Consider the following 17,687-nt stretch of genomic DNA (forward strand, 5'->3'; position numbering starts at 1 on the left):
TAATTTAGCATTTCAGAGGTTTATTTTTCAGAATTTACACAGCTAGCAATACTGACAAAGCTAATGTTTACCTTGAGTGTCTCCATAACATAATTTAGCTGATTTGTTACCAACCCTCTTCCACTGCTAACAGGCAGAACGGAAAGATCGAGGGGTTGTCTACACACAAAAATGGTTCTGCTTTTATTATCCCAGTGTAGTTACAGCAACACAATCCCCTTACAGTGGATGTACGTTCGTATAAAGATGACTTATACTGGTACAGCCATTCCCATATGGCAAGGGAATAAGCTGCATCAGAGGCGCCAACTTTGAGATTCCCTGGGAGTGCTGGACCCCCGCTCCGCCCCAGGCCCTGCCCCCACTCCACCCCACCTCTTCCCACCCTCTCTCCCCAAGCACCTCCTGCATACCACTGAACAGCTGATTAGGGCGGTTGGGAGGCGCTGGGGGAGGAGCTGATCTGTGGGACTGCTGGTGGGGTTGAGCACCCACTATTTTTTTTTCCATGGGTGCTCCAGCCCCAGAGCACCCATGCAGTCGGTGCCTATGATAAGGACATTTATACCAGCATAACTGAGTTCACACTAGGAGTTGTACCAGTATAACTCTATTGGTAACAAAAATCACACCCCTAGCCAGAGTTACACTGATACAAAAACAGTCCATAGGGCGGGACTGAGATGCAGAGGGGTGATAACTGTAACAATCAGCAGGGAGACAGTGCCTATGACTAGACAATTAGCTGACAGGGTGTGGGAGTGGCTCCCTCTAATGTTTTGCAGGGACTGGTTGGCAGGGACCAAAAGTGGCACAGCTGTCACCCTTTGACAGGCACTGGATACGCTGCTGCTGTCCTGCACACTCCTTGCTGTTTCAAAGGAGCTCACTGCAGCCCTGGCAGCTCACTCAGAGGAACCTGAAGCTTTACAGGATGGGAGAGTCACTGATGAATAGGTTTAATGAATCTATTTTGGCAGGTACAACCACTGGGCTCTCAGCAGGAGAGTTGCAGCCTGTGTAACTTTATAGTGGATAATTAATTTCAAAGTCAACATCTTTAACATCAATGGCTGAATGCTGCTTTTAGAAGGAAGTTCTTCATCCCTCAAACAAGCGTGTAGTGATTTAACTCTACGCTCTCCAGGTGGTTTACTCTAGAAGGCTAGAGCAGGCAGGCAGGGAGTTGACAACACCAGTGCCCCTTTCAAGCTCCTCTCCTCCTCATTCCTTGTGCTTTTTCTTGTGCTTCTTTTTCTTCTTCTTCTTCTGAGGCTTACTGGCTTTCTCCGAACGCTTGGCCCTCTTGCTGGCTGGCTGAGCCCCATCACTGTCCGAGTCGGAGCTGTCTGAATTGTCGGACTCTGATGACTTCTTGCTCTTGTGTTTCTTTTTCTTCTTCTTTTCCTGTCGGCAAGAAGGAGACAAAGCCACACGGGTTGCAAAGTGCTCACCGGTTAAGGCAGCGAGCTGCTTTTCAGAATGAGAACGTCAGGTCATTTCTTAACACACAGCCTGCTGCTATCCAGGAAGAACAGGATGGGATGCTGCTCCAGCTACTCAGCAGTTAAATAGTTCTGACATGTCAAACCATATCAGCAAACTGGGGTGAGACAGTTACCACAGTGGGGGCTGTTTGATAAAGCACAAACCTGAATCCTTCAAACTGTTACTCGGGCAAGTAATCCCTACTCACATGCCTAGTCCCACTGAAGTCAGAGACTATTCAAATACAGATGACTCACTTGGGTGGTAGTTGGCAAGATCAGGCCCTAGTTTATTCAGAACGTGGGTTTCTAAACTAGCTGGTCTAAAACCAGTCTCTGTATCTCCCCCCGCCTTCCCCAAATGTGAAAGTAACTGAACCCTTAAGCCTGTCAGGGAACCCTTGGGGCCTGTTCCTTACAGCAGCAGTTCTCCACCAGGGTTCTGTGGCCCCCAGGGGGCGTGAACAGGTTTCAGGAGGTCTGCCAAGCAGGGCCAGCATTAGACTCGCTGGAGCCCCAGAATCTGAGCAACTGAGCTTTGCGGGGCGCCCTGTGGTGTGGGGCCACAGGCAACTGCCCTGCTTGCTACCCCCTAACACTGGCTCTGGCTTTTATAAGCAGAAAAACAGTTGCTGTGGCAGAGGTGGGCTATAGAGTTTTTACAAGCATTTGTATGAGTGTGGGGGGAGAGGGTCTCAAAGAAAAGGACTGAGAACTCCTGGGTTAGAGCACAGGTGAGTGAGGGTACACGGAGGCTAGAGGGATACGAAGGGTACAAAAAAATGAAACAGGGGCATCCATCAGAATAGTTGAAGGTGGTACAAAGGAGCACAGTTAGGAGTAAGCGTCAATGGAGCTGATACAGACTGGGTGCCCCATTAGTGTGGGGAATGGAAGCGTCATTTGAAAAGAAATAGTCTCCTGCCTTTATGGCTGTGACGATAACCTCTTGAATGTGCTGTGCTGTCTAGCTCTTAATATTTCCTCCTGATTCACTTGCCTCCAGCTCCTTAATCAATGTTGATGCTCTTCTCAAGTCTTGCCAATTAATCTTTCTGTGAAAGGCGGGGACAAACACACCACCTCACCAAAGGCGCAATCCTAGCTCTCACTCATGGCTACTCAAAGCAAAACCTTGTTTCAGTGGACCTGTCCAACACATACCTTATTAGGCATGAAGCAACTTAGGATAACCTACCCTCCCATTTCTACAGCCAGACCTCTGAGGCCAAGAATTTTGCAGGATTCAAAAAAAGGACTGGACGTTGACATGGGGAACAAGAATAGCCAATGTTGCTATAATTAATATTTTTAGAGAGAGCTAGGAAAAGGATCTAAACTCTCATGTTTTGAGACATGAAGCAACTTCTGACTACTAGGCCCAGGTTACCCCATAACTGGCAGAACAGGATTTCTTCCCCTGAAGCAGTCAGACAGAGGATACTGAACTGAACAGACAGCTGGTATGATCCTGTAAGGCAATTCTTACGTTTAATTGGATGAAGAAACTTTAATGACAGGTTTATGTGATGGGGAATCCTGTTAGAGAGGGCAAGGGATTGTGTTCATATTGATTTAATTTAGTAATAAAGTGAAGAAGTAAGGCTAATGTTTACAATCAAGCACGCCTATCCCATAACACTAGCAAAATACACCTCTGCTGAAACAGGCAGTAAATAAAAGCAACTGAAGCCAAACAGTGTGTCTATAAGGTCACTTGATCACAGAAGGGAATAATCAGAAATGTAACTTTGTTTAATAACACAGACTCAGCTCAGTCATACATACTAAGGTCCTATTATTGTTAAAACAAGGAGAACAAAATGGAAGGTTTATACAGCTGTTCCATCCTGCTGGAGAACAACAGTTCTTGAGGTGACTTTGTATTGTATAATGAATGGACTATTAGAATAAGTTTAAAAAGCATCAAAGAATAGGAGTCACCATCGGAATGGTCCATATCAGCACCTCCAAGAGGAGGAACCACGTTGGATCACATGGGATAGGATAAAACAGCCTGTTTTCTTCAGCACCTTGCTCCCCAAAAGCCAAAGATGCCTAGAAAGGAGAAGACGGAGGTCCTGGGCCGGCCACCTGGGTGTCCTCCTGGTGACTCCAAGTACCTATCTTGGATAGGCACCTTTAACTCTCTCCTAATTTCCAGCAATTCAGGTTGCCTGCTAGTTCATCAGAAAGAGACTATAATCCTGTCTGTCCTTCGCCCCACCTAAGTTTGCAGCATTAACTCCTGCTGTGAATAATAACTGAGCTGAAGGCTGGTGGCTGAGTAAAGATCTGGTGAGAAGTAATACAAACTTTCTCTTGGGTGACTACCCAAATCACTCAATGACCACCTCTTGAAACAAAGTGCCTAATGAGTGAGGAAGCTTACATGCTTGTGTATGTGCTCTACAGACTGACAGAGTTAGTGTGTGTGTGTCTTTGTTTTAGAACAGGTTCCAATTAAGTTTGTGGTAAAGTAGCTTTAAAACTGAAGAAGTTACTGTTACCTACATGTACTGTTAACTACCAACTGTAGAACTGTACAGGTGTTTACCCTAGTTAATGGTTTCATACTGCTTTTCAAGTTCTCTATGTAGATATAAAATGAGACCAAGTGTTCAAATTTCTTGCACTGCTCTCAGTCTATCATATCGTAGGAGTTTATTTTCGGTAGTTAGGAGTGTTTATCTGATCCTGAGATTATCATTCACTGGGAAGTGGGCACCAGATCTATCGGGAAGGAGATCTTGGTGAACTGGAATGTAAATAATTGACCAAACTGTCTTGTGATCAAGCCTTGGTTTGTTTTTTCTCTGTTGTGTTAGCAACACCAAAGTTCATAACTAATTGGCAAGTGAGGATGAGGGACTGAGTCAAAAATCTAACACAGTCACCTTTCCAAGACAGTAACTGAGTATAAGAATTATTCTCTATTATGGGTGTGTAATTTTATTCTGAAAACCTAAACAGTTGTATCAACCAATGTTCTAATTTATGTAACCAAATCATAGTCCAATACTGTTTTTGCCTTCTATCCTACACTATTAGTTGCAAGTGTTAAGGGGGTATTTAATAAACTCTATAAATCTACTTTCAAATCATTTTTGTTTAGTTAAGCAACTGAAATTAAAAGAACTCTAAGAAATGTGGTGGGGTAATGAGTTAGGCAGCTGCTTAACAAAAGTTTGCTTTATACTCGGTCTCTCTGACAATAACGCTGACAGGTGTTGCTACCGGTGGGTGAGATTGAACAGGGAAATGGTAAATTCAGAAGGGGCCATCTGTCTTGTCCTTTTTGAGGCAGCATGAGCAAATTCCCAGATGTCTTGGCGTGTTGAGCTTTCCCCAGTTCAATCTTCCTGCTTTTACGTAACCAACACTTCCACAGAATTAGAGCATTTCTAAACAAAATTTCCAAATGAGTGCGACATTGCACCCACGTATTCTAGGAGGTAGTTAGTGAAACACCAAGATGACCAGTTTTTCCTTAAGAATGTGATGCTGCCTTTCCAGTCCATGTGCTCTTGTGAGGATACAGCACAATGTGGGAGCACATCCCACATTCTAGGCCAACCAGCACCACGAACTGGCTTTAACAATACTAAGCAATTCTGATGTGCTTTACAAACAAACATCAATTTGTAGAGCTCTGGGCGGATACAAATTTATACCCACAGATGCAGATATCTGTGGATATAAATTGGTATCCACGGAACTGCAGGGCTCTCCCGGGAACCGCAGTGGCGAAAGGAACAGAGCGTGGGGCCACTGCTCTCAGGAGCCAGTGCCCTGCACTGGCAGCTCCTCAGGTGTGGCTCTACCGACCCCAGTCCTGCCCACTGGGGTGGGCACCAGGTTCGCTGGCAGCTGTCCCTGGTCGTGCTCTTATGTTCTAGCGGCATGCGTGCCCTCACATAGTAGACACAGACAATTGCATGGAAGGGATCAGGGCAGGGCTGGGGGAGGTACAGCTACGCCGGAGGAGCTGCCAGCACGGGGCACTGGCTCCTGGGAGAGGCGGCCCCATGTTCTGCTCCTTTCACCGCTGTGGTTCCTGGGGAGAGCCCTGCGGTTCTGCAGATACAGATTTGCATCCACGGATATAAATTTGTATCTGCACAGGGCTCTGTCAATTTGGCTCCCAGCTTTGTGCTCAGTATAGACGATGCTGGCCTAGCTCTTCTGCGTGGTTTTCCATCAGCAGATCTCAATGCACTTTACAAAACGAGGTTAGCGTCATTTTATTCCCATTGTTTACAGATGGGAAAACTGAGGCAGAGAGGAAGTGACTTGCCGTAGGTCACCCAGCAAGCCAGTTGCTGGGCTGGGAACAGAACCCAAGTCTCCTGAGTCAGAGTTCAATGCTTTTATCCACAAAACTCTGAGGAATGGATCATCATGCACTAGGGGCTGTTTTGCGTTTTTCCATAGAGTTCAAGGTTGAAAAGGGGGGGGAGGGGAATGGAGGTTTCCTGGGTAGAAGGAACGCCAAGCATGCAAACCCAGGCTGGTGAAATTAAACCACTGCCTGAAAAAAAAAAATATTTGTGCCAACTGAAAAAGAACAACTTCAAAGATCAGCTACACAAACTCCATCACTCCCAGATCACAGGAAATGCAGCCAATATAAGGTTTACACTGAGCGATAGTCATCTCCTACAGATATTTGAGCGTCATTTATTTGCTGTGGGACTGTTGCACGGGTAAGCATGAGCTCACTCTTCACTGTGCCTGCTTCTGAGAGGGTCTTCTGACCTCCCCTCCCCTGGGCACTAGCAAGATATATGCTAACAATGGGCGTACTGTATCAGGATTTTCCCCAACTGTAACTTGTCTCTGCCACAACTCCCTTCTCCCCTTTGTTCGTTGCCACCCCTTGCTATGTGTATCTCATTTAGACTGAAGTCATCCAGCCACTGTAATGCTCTATTAACTGATACTAAGCAGTACACAGAGAACACAATACTTCTGAGCATGTAGCCTCTATTAACAAACATTAAATCAACAATGGGGTTAAAGAACAAGTTAACTGTCCAGTGATTAAAGCATGACAGGGCTGGCATGAAAGGAAATATGGGGTGTTGTGGGGATGAAGCTAGCCCTTGTTGCTCATGAAAAAAGTCACAAAGCAGCGGGGCGGGGGGGGGGGGGGGGGCGCAGAGTCCACTTCCCTCCTCCAGGTAAAGGTAAGACCACTGCACAGCATCCATAATGTGAATCACCTGGGCACAGGCCTGCTGGCTGGAGACATCCTGGGCTATTCGTGGTTGCTTGTCATGAGAAGAGATGAACAAGGGATCTCAAAAAGCAACAAAGAGTCCTGTGGCACCTTATAGACTAACAGAAGTATTGGAGCGTCAGCTTTCGTGGGTGAATACCCACTTCGTCAGACGCATGTGGTGGAAATTTCCAGAGGCAGGAATCAGTCTAGAGATAACGAGCGTCTCAGTACATTCTCAGTAAGGGATCTCAGTACATCTGACAAAGACTCATTTTATTTTACTTTTTTAGTTCAACCGGTTGAAAGACTTAACAAGGCTCAAGGTCTGGCTGTGAACATGCTTCAAGGAGCGGAAGGACAGAGGGAGATGAGGCAGCAAAGTAATGGGAGCCCTAACTATAACCTTTTCATTGTTTCTGTCATATAAAGAATGATTTACACTCCCTTCTAGGGAGGAATGTAACGGGAGAAGCCAAGAGTCACTGAAGCTGACAGCGCTGCTTATTATCTTAGGGAAGATGTTCTCCAGTAACCTCGAGCCCATCCCGGGGCTCATGGAGAGTTCTGCTGGAACAGCCTTGCTGTAAATCACTCCTGCCTGTCACAGCTGTTAGTGCTGTGTAGTCACTTGGTGAGGAAATAGAAATGAATAGTCAAGCCAGCTGGTATAGTTACATAATTCATGACACTACAAACAGAATGATTCCTTCCAAGCCAGCAGCCAATGAGGGGGAACATCTCTGCAGCTTAATTAGAGGGCAAAGTTAAAAAACCTGATTCAGCATAAGGAAATGAAGCACATAACTAGGAAAACAACAAGGTGGTAGCCCAGGTTCCAATATGAGTGAAACGTGTGAAAATCCAGAATAAAACTCTACCCTTTTATGGATCTGCTCTGTGTCCAATGTAACTAACTAAGAACCTAACACAGCATGTCTAGTGGAGACAGCAGGAGGCTGGGATGCAAGAACTTCAGACTTACAGTCCTGGCTCTCACACCAAACATGGTCTGTGATCTTGAGCAAGTCATTTCACTGCTCTGCACCTCAGTTTAATCACCTATATTACTGCAGCAGAGGAATGGCAGTGCTTCCTTAGATTTGTTCCCCTTCAAAAGATAAAAAATCAACCAGTGTAAAGGGACCAGACTGGGCAGAGCCCATGCGAAAAGAGCTCACTCCATATTTGCAAACATAAGGACACTGAAAAGTTGCAGTTAGGACAAAAAGTGTGTCGTTATTTAGACAAATAAAGCAGGAGTGTATCCCTCAACAGGAGGGCAGGCTGATAAGATGCTAATTGCTTATCAGTTCATATGTAACAAAAACTGAAAGCAGCAGCACAGAGACAAAAGAAAAAGTAGAGAGAGAAGAATGAGGCAGAGTGAGGGGAAGGGTTAGGGTGACCAGATGTTAAGGGGAAAATATCGGGACCGAGTTAGAGTTACTTCACTAGATGGTAGCTCAGTTCTATCACGTGTTTTTCTGGAGAAAAGAATGAAAGAATGGACAAGTGGACTACTTGGAAACCAATGAGACTGTAAGAGTATGGTAACAAGCATCTCAAATATCCAAGCTAAATTTATTAAAAATGAACAAGTCAGCTAGAAAAAACTTGCATAAATTGTCCATTTCACCACAGAAACGGTGCAAAACCAAAATCTATCCCTTTCCCAAAGCAATGAGCTGCCTGCTTGTTATCACTTTGCAATGTAGGTTAACTTCCTCCCTAGGGCCTCACTTGTAACCTGGCCCATTTTTCTGTGGTCTATCATCAACAAGGATACAACCTGTACCTTTTTTTTTTTCTTTGAAGAATTCTCAGCATGGCTGGACTTTTTATCACCTTCATATTCTGCTGTCTCCTCCTCCTCCTCCTCCGGTATCAGACTATACTTGGTTCCCCCAGGCTGCACGAAACATTCATTGGCAAAATGACCTGCAAAACGACGTTGGAAATGGAAGAGAGCAAAATGAATCCCCCTTTCTGGGCTATTTCTTTTGAGGAGCACAATGACGGTTCTACTTGGAGCATATTTCCATACTGATTACTTCAGTCTGTTGATCTTAAAATAAAATATCCTTAGAAGTGATAGAATGCCTTCTTAATACCGAGCGTTGGGCTGCTCCCCTCTATCTGCTGTGAGAGCTAAGGTAAAACACTCCCCTCCACTGTGCTTTTCTTCCTCCTCCCAGCCTTTGTTTAGACAAAGCTCTCCAGGGCAGGGCCAGTTTCTAGCTCTACTACAATGGGGTGCTGATCTCAGTTGATCTCTAGGTGTCATTATAATACCAAGAATAATTAAGGCTACGATTTAGTCATGGGTATATTTAGTAAAAGTCATGGACAGGCCATGGGCAATAAACAAAAATTCATGGCCTGTGACCTGCCCATGACTTATACTAAAAATACCTGTGATTAAATCTTGTGGGGGGAGAGATGCTGGCGAGGCGGGAAGGGCCTGCGGCCGCTCTGGCCAGCCTGCCGCCGCTCTGGCCAGCCTGCCGGGGCCGCAGCTGCTCCGACTGGTTTGGCTGTACACGGGGCTGCTCCAGCTGTTTTGGTGGCTGCCAGAGCGGCTGACCCTGGAGCCAGCTGTTTGGGCGGCCCTGGGTTCAGCCACACTGACCCTGCAGAAGTCCCGGAGCTTGTGGAAAGTCCCAGAATCTGTGACTTCCGCAACCTCCATGACAGACACAGAGCCCTAATAATAATAAATGAACTTGCTCTTCACAGTTGGAGCCCTTTGAAACTGACCAACACTAAAGATAATGAAAGTGACCAAGACACACATTTGTTTTTGTTTTGCTCATCAATTTGACCTTATGTTAGTACGTCCAGGCTGCATTCTCTACAAAGGGACAGATGGAAGATGCTGTCACCATGTTATTAAAAATCCATCACTACTTCAAACTCCATTCAGTGCTCGTTGCCTCTCATTTGAGGTTGCCACCTTATTTTATAGCTCTAAACATCCCAGCAGGAGGCAGGAATGAGAGAACTTTGGCCCCATGCAAAAGCAGAGTTTCAGGCAGATGACTCAGTGGATAGGACACTAGAATAGGACTTAAGTCCTGCATTCTGTTCCTGGCTCTGCCACTGGTTTCCTATATGACCTTGGGAAAAAGTCATTTCACTTCTCTGTCTGTTTCCTCATTCGTAAAATGGGGATAACAGTGCTTCACAGAGATGGAGGAGCATTGAGATAACTGGGCCAAAAGAGAGAAATATTAAATATGTTGGAGAATTATTTTTAAAATATGCTTTGGTTAATTTACAATTAATTGTAGCCAATTTTTTGTGTATATATATTTTATAGATATATAAAATTCAGTATTTTAAAATTCTTGGAAACTGGGACCAGAATTCTGCCCGATTTGCCTTGTAAAACTAAAGATGGTGGTTTCTCATTTCAGACATTTAAACCATTGTTTTTTCTTAGATGCAGCAGTGACAATCTCTTGTTACAATGCTTGTTTCCTTTAATGTTCAACTGGTTTAATCTGCACTGATTAACCAGCCCAGGGTACTGAATAGAACACAGGTCACTTAAGAGGGATTAATCAGATAAACCCAGTGTCCCGGTGTCTGAACAAAGAACTATGGGAGAGACTTATCTGCGCAGGGGCTTCAACAACAGAAGGGGCATATGGCAGAGGGAATAAGCCTGTGTCAGGGAAGCCCTTCATGACAATGGGAATGTCTTTCCAGCCAAGCATCTTAAGTAGGGTTTTAATCAGTGTCAATTTTACTGTACACACACAAACCAATGAAAAAAATATTTCCATTGATAATAATGAAACAAAGATAGGCAAAGTAAGAAAAATGCTGCATGAGAACTCAGTTTGATTGAAGGATATTTTGTATATTTTGACAGGCGATGTTGACAGTGTGTGTTCAAAGGTTAATAAAGCTTTCCCTTTTTGAATCTCAAAGTCTGCTGCCATTAAATAATTGTCTGATGCCCCCACAATTTCTGACAACTGAAAATTTAAATGGACAAAACTACAAATACTTAAAAAACAAATAGATATTATCAGTAGAATTAAAAAAAAAGAAATCAAATTCTGGCAAGCCATACAGAAACAACTGCTTAGGTTTGGAAATTAGCCTCATTTTGGATCTACCCTGCACACACCAATGGCTAAGCTCTAAAAATAGTACCTGCCAACACATCTTGCCTAGCTAATTTGGACCAGACAAAGCCATTTTTAAAACAATGCTTTAAAACCATTACCATAGTTAGGAATCTAGTTTAGAAAATGGTTTTTAGCAGCATTTTCAAGATGGTTGTGTGCAGTCCATACTGGACAGGTAACTATATTTAGCATCAGCAGAAACTGCTTTTAAATGTGTACTTATTAAGCTTTCTTAGCACGGTTTAAAAGTCCAGCATAACTATTAGCCAATGACCATGTAATATATGAGAACAAATAGGGCATGGTACAAATTCCACAGGCAAAATACTTAATTAGGACTAAGGTTGCTCAAGTATATGACCCATCAACAAAATCACTGTATGTTAAAGAAACCCCCAGTTAAGCCAAGATTCACTTCCCTACAACTCTCATATCTAGGCTTCGCAGAATTCAATATTAATTTTTTTACGATTTTGACAGATATCTTTATTTTTATGCATTTTCCTATTTTTATCAATTTAATGTTTACAGTTCTGAAACCCCATAATTTTGCAGAATGATTTAATAGTAGATGCTGAGATTCAAAAAGGCAAAGCTTTATTAACTGTTGAACACAAACTGTGAACTTCACATCAAAATATGCAAAGTATCTCAGACTCAGACTAAGGACAGAAAGAAGCAGCATAATCATCTAGTCTGATGATCTGCACATTGCAGGCCACAGACCCTTACCCACCCACTCCTGTAATAAACTCTTAATCTCTGGCTGAGTTACTGAAATCCTCAAATCATGGTTTAAAGACTTCAAGTTACAGAGAATCCACAATTTACACTAGTTTAAACCGGCAAGTGACCCTTACCCCATACTGCAGAGGAAGGTGGAAAACCTACAGGGTCCCTGCCAATCTGACCAGAAGGAAAATTCCTTCCCGACCCCAAATATGTTGATCAGTTAAACCCTGAGCATGTGGGCAAGACGCACCAAGCAGACACTTGGAAAGAATTCTCTGTAACTCAAGAGCCTCCCCACCTAGTGTCCTATCTTCAGCTGTTGGGGATTTTTGTTACTGGCAGTTGCCGATAGGCCATGTGCCATCGTAGGCAGTCCCATCCTACCATCCCCTCCATAAACTTATCAAACTCAGGCTTGAAGCCAGTTAGGTTTTTTGCCCCCACTTTCCCTTGGAAGACAAACTCATTTTCATGCAGCATCTTAATGTCTTTGCCCATCTATAAGTTTCATTAACATATATGGAAATCTTTTGTGCTGGTCTCTGTGTGTTTGGTGAAATCAATGTTTACCAATAAAAAAAATCTAATTCTTCCAAACTTATTTATCTCACACACATTAAAACTGAGTGTTTGGGTAGAGATTCTAACATAGAACTGCTCACAAGCATGCATTCAGTTCCTAGTAGCTGATGGAACTAAGCAGTTCCATTGGCTTTTCTTGAAATAGCAAGCAGTTAGGATGAATTAAGGAAATAATAGTTTTTCTGTTCAAGTGTAAAATTAGAACAGTATCCTTGCTGTGAAATGCAATGTGTGTGAGGGAGAAAAGTTTGGAATCTATAGCAACGGGCTCTTTAGCTAGATGAAGTTCAAAAGAGCATGGCGGTGAGAATCAAATCTTTAAGAATGAGCATTTCTAAATGTTTCCCCTGCAATAGTTAGAAATGACAGAAATTTCAGTTGTCCTCTGAAGAGTTAAGTTTGGAGACCTAAATTCAATCTTTACAGGGAGAAAAAAAAAAAAGGGTAGCATGCTTTAACTGAATATATCAACACAGCCATAACTGCAGAGTCACTACTGATACCTCCATAATGAAGGTCAAGACAAAAAACTAGAACAATAGAACAAGAATGGAAACAGCACAAATGTACCTTTGCAACCACATTTTTTGCAGACAGTGTTCAAGACAGCTTCCAGGGTAATCTTCTGACTAGTGTAGTCTCTGAATGAACGTTTCTTCCGCTCATCCTGACTGTGGAAAGAAAAGAACTATTTTTCTTTTCCAATCTGCATCACCTCTAACCCCATGCATTTACTTGGAAGCTCAGACCAAAGTGTTCAAACATGGCTGCCTGAAGTTAAGCTCTTAAATCCATAGCTAGGCAGCTAAATAAAAGCGACTATTCTGCAGAATGCAGTTGACTACTTGGTGGAGGAAGCCACAGACAGCATATTACACTTGCTCCCTATTTGTTTCTTGGTATAAGAGGACTCATTTCAGGGTCAGATTCACAGAATACAGGCAAACACACATAGCCAAAGTATAAGGCCATCACATTCAAAGCTAACTCACAGCTGCCCTAGTTACACTAATACAGACGTACACATAATATGCCCAAACATATGCCTGGGATAAAATAATTATTTTTTACGGAGTAGTAAAATGCCATCACAATAAAGGGCAGGCGAGGAGATTTTGTGCCTGGGATGGTAAGTGTTTGGACAATTTTGCAGGGCTGTAAACTCACAGGAAATAAATACACCCTCAGCACAGGAAGAAAGATTGTTATGGAGAGGTCATTATGAACAGCACGTTGTGTTAGCATGCTGAAATTTGGTATTCGAATGCAGTCCTTTGCTGACAGTGCTGCAGAGGGAACATCTTAGATTATTCTTTAGTGACTCCTCCAATTCGCTTCAGAGCGGCACTGATGGGCTCAGGAGGGAGCTGCCGCCTCCTTCCTGGCAGGAGGACTGGGACAGTCACTGTAATGGGAGGGCAGGGAACAAAAGGAAGCAATGGTCGCCAGGCTGATTCGTTATACCCAACAGAGCAGATTTACCTACTCAAGGGCAACATTGTTTGGATCAAGGTCCTTTCCTGTTCCTTGGTTGACGACCTTCATGGAAAGAGACAGCTTCAACTTGTCATCTTTCATCTGAAAGAGACAGACATGGAGGGAAAAAAACAAGTCATAGCAGAACCGAGTTACAGGGAAACCCACAAAGAATGAATGAAACTGCCAATTAGTAAAGAAGTGAACGCTCTGAAGTCAAGGATACATCACAAAATGTTTTAATTTTGACAAGTATATTTTAGTTTTATTTACACTTCAATGTTCTAGTTAATGGACTGGAGTATATAACTTAAAAATAACTGTCTCAGAAATAAGATCATAAAAATCACCACAACGGATCAGATCATAGACCCATCTAGCCAGTATCTGGTATTTAATAGTGGCCAGTACCAAATACTTTGGGAGAGGGAGGGTGTGTACAAGAAACTCCAAAATGGACAATTGTGGAATAACCTGACCACAAGGGACGTTTCTTCCTGAACCTAGGCAGGTTAGTGGTTGGTTTATGCCTTGGAACATGAGGCTTTATATCATTTACAATTTTTTGTCCTTTTATGTAAATAGGAATGTTCTAATTATCCATATAAAAGGCTCTTTTCTGAATCCTAATAAGCTCTTGCTCTCCATATTATCTTGGAGGGTTTCACAGGCGGTGTGTTGCTTGACATCTCCCTAGAGTACACAGCCTTTTAAACATTCTTGCTAACAATGTGAGTGAAATGGGCAGGTTACAGTGAAGCTCTGCTCTGATGCAATTTGCATCAGACCAAAACGTGGGAGTTATTTTTCATTCATTTACTTGCGAAGTCCATGTGTTCTTTTTGGGTGCTTTAACAGATAATGCTTTGGTACTGTCCCTCTCCCCTTCACCTTAAAAACAAAGACCAGGGACCCAATAACCATTTACCTTGCATGTTTTTCAGAGAGTAAAAAGAGTTGGTAAGGACAAAGGTTAAACTCTGTAGAGGGGTCATTACAATAGTGACATTAAAAAAAAATTGGATTTATGACCTGCAAAGGATTTTTAAAGACTCTGCTTTTTTTGTGTGTGCTTCTTTATAATGTACGCATAAGGCCTGAAAGGTCTCTGCACCCATTACCTAACCCTCAAAAAAAAAAAAGGGGGGGGGGGGAGTTATTCTCTATGTCAACTCTGGTTTTCCCTGATTTCTGAAAGACACGGTAGTGGATTTAAGATGGCACATTGTTAGCACACACACACCTCAAACAGACAGGATTGCTGAATCTTTAATAAAGACATGCTTTCTCCAAAATGTGAGTCATTCAAATTAAAGATGTGTTCGTTTTTTAAAGGCGTTTTTAGCAGTCCAACCTAATATCCCTTCCCCACTGGCTTGGTCAGCTTTCACTCTCAGTTCTTGTGATGTTGTTGTAACAGAGATTGCAACAGAATGCAGTATCTTTGTGGACCATTGGATTAAATTTATGAATGGTTTATACATGATTGTGTTCTACTATATGAGGGAGGGTTATCACAGCTCCTCCAGGAAACAGAACATTGTGGGGTGATTAAGGCAAGCCTAAACCCTGGACTGGAGGGAGAGACACTTCCACCCAAGATAAATGATGGCTGTGAACCCGAAATCTTACGTGGGTGCACTCCAATAAGGCCAAGCAGGGTTGGGGAGGTTAAAGGTACAGCTAACCCCGAAACTGAGACAGTCATCACTAGAATTAACAATGGTACAGGTTCATTACTAGATGGAAATGGAAGAATTATTAAAAATAATGCAGAAACGGTAGAAGTGTTCAATAAATGTTTCTGTTCTGTATTTGGGGAAAACAGATGATGTAATCTCATCATATTATCATCTTTACATTCTGCTAATCTCTAAGGAGAATGTCAAACAGCAGGTACTAAAATTAGTACTCTGATTAGTTTTCTCTTGTGATTTGTCTCAAGCTCTATTTGAATGGAATTTTTTTTTAAATAAAGCTATCTTAAATGTGCCAGAAACCAAAAAAGATGATCAAACCATGTTTTACACTTAAAACTAATGATTAATTAAACAATGTAAACATTTTCTGTAGCTGGTGAATTTAACTTATTGTTTCTGCTCCTGTCAAGATTTTAGAACTAGTAAATCTCATCCTCTCACACTAGTTTTTAATTCACCAATTGGAAGAGGAAAACAAGTTCACTGCTTTTGCAAGTCTCAACTGGTTTCTTAACTTTGAATGAACTAGTCCAGCGGTTCTCAAACTGTGGGCTGGGATCCCATTTTAATGGGATCACCAGGGCTGGCTTACACTTGCTGGGGCCAGGGGCTGAAGCGCGAGCCCAAGCCCCACCATCTGGGGCTCAAGTTACAGGCTCCCTACTGGGGCTGAAGCCCTTGGGCTTCGGCTTTGGCCCCCCTCACCCGGGGCAGTGGGGCTCAGGCTTTAGCATTAGCCCTCCCACCCAGGGAGGTCGGGGAGCAATCAAGTTTGAGAACCCCTGAACTAGTCATTGAACTGAACTAACCGAAATGAAAAAAATATTCTCTCTGCACTTGAAGAAAAGGCTACTGCTTTCAAAAGCTGGGTTAGTACTTAATCTGGTTTCAGGTGCCTAGTCAGTGACTTCCACCAACTGGTCTGACTTTCTTTAAAACTCAGCAGCAAACATGTGCTGTTTAATATTTTTATATATATTTAAGTGACTTTAATAGATTATAAATTCAGGTGTTCATGTAGGTTGCCATTTTCAAATTTAATTTTGAATAGATTTAAATAAAAACGGTTTTGTTTTTTTAATAAAATGTATCCACCCTGCACACACATCCCATCACACCTTCTTTAGACACCACAAAGAAGCAAAAGAAGGTACAAACCCTATTGTTTATTTTGCAAGTCATCTTTAAAAAAAGAACAAACATTAGCAGTGTCCTGTCAAAGAAAGATCATTCCCTCAAATAGAATTGAGAGAATTCTCAGCTTCTGCTAAGAATGGGTTTAGAAACCTTTCCAAAAGTGCGTAGTTTACATTTATGTAGCATCTTGCTTCCCAATAAATCCTGAAGTACTTCACATGATATACAAACACAATAGGAGGAGTCATGTAACTACCTACAGGGTGACATGCCAACCAGCAAACAGTAGTCTGAACAATGGTGCAGGGGGGAAGCAAGATGACATTTGATCAAGGATGAACTCCTACTTTTATGAAGAATGCCATGTGATCTTTCAAGCCCATGCAAACCAAACAAAAAGTTGGTTCTTAAATGCTCATGTGAGGAGGAACATGATTAGTTTGTGTTCACAACAAACAGCATCATGCACTAAACAAAGTGATTGGAACACTACGCTTCTGATAACATGAAAACCATTAGCTTGCTGTAGTTGCAATTTTTTTCTTAGTTTACACAGTGCTTAAGACACCATAAGCAATTTTACCTCTCTTCCAATAAGCTTCACCCATACTTTGTCTCCAACATCTACCATCTCCGAGGGTTTGTCCACCCGACAGGCTGACATGTGGGTTCTATGGACAAGGCCTAGAGGTAGTTTTTGGGGAAAAAAATAAAATACATTGTTTTTGGTTGAACATATCCTCTAGAAAATGAGAACATCAAGTGCTGGAGTATCCTTAGGTGAAATGAAATATCTGGGTTACTCAATCACCACTTCATGCAGAATAAAGATTTATTAGGTTTATCGGTTTTTCAAAATCATTTATAAACCAAATGCAGCCAGCTAAACCCACCAAAATCTGCTCCAAAATCACAATGGGGCAGCTCTTGCAAAATGAGAAACTGACAGCTAAAAAATGCCTATATCATTCCAATCTCATAGAACTGGTGTAATTTCCCCCAAAGAGTTTGATCTTGCAAGTCTTTGTGCATAGCAAGGTGCATGCAAATGTAAGGTTCTGGTGCAGCAACAAGCTCTGTGCAGATGGGAATCTTGCAGCCAGGTGGTACTTACTGCAAGACTGGGCCAAAAGTCTCTATGACTTCAATGGAATGTAGCCATCCGTAATCATAGAATATCAGGGTGGGAAGGGACCTCAGGAGGTCATCT

General features: G+C 42.7%; 1 protein-coding gene across 4 annotated transcripts in view; it reads right to left on the reverse strand.

Annotated features, from left to right (window-relative positions):
- Nucleotides 1-17,687, reverse strand: part of ZCCHC17 (zinc finger CCHC-type containing 17) — a 23,952-nt gene continuing 6,265 nt past the window's right edge. For 3 of the 4 annotated variants that reach the window (XM_039511351.1, XM_039511350.1, XM_039511352.1), the window contains exons 4-8: nucleotides 17,061-17,161; nucleotides 13,651-13,742; nucleotides 12,735-12,835; nucleotides 8,510-8,649; nucleotides 1-1,409 (exon numbers count right to left, since the gene is read on the reverse strand). In XM_039511351.1, the coding sequence (XP_039367285.1) occupies nucleotides 1,158-1,409; nucleotides 8,510-8,649; nucleotides 12,735-12,835; nucleotides 13,651-13,742; nucleotides 17,061-17,161 (686 nt within the window). In that variant the 3' untranslated portion in view covers nucleotides 1-1,157. Of the gene's footprint in view, nucleotides 1,410-8,506; nucleotides 8,650-12,734; nucleotides 12,836-13,650; nucleotides 13,743-17,060; nucleotides 17,162-17,687 lie in introns of all 4 variants that reach the window. The other variant, XM_039511353.1, reaches the window with a different exon arrangement.

Source organism: Mauremys reevesii, linkage group 23 (assembly GCF_016161935.1).
Source record: "Mauremys reevesii isolate NIE-2019 linkage group 23, ASM1616193v1, whole genome shotgun sequence".
NCBI lineage: Eukaryota > Metazoa > Chordata > Testudines > Geoemydidae > Mauremys > Mauremys reevesii.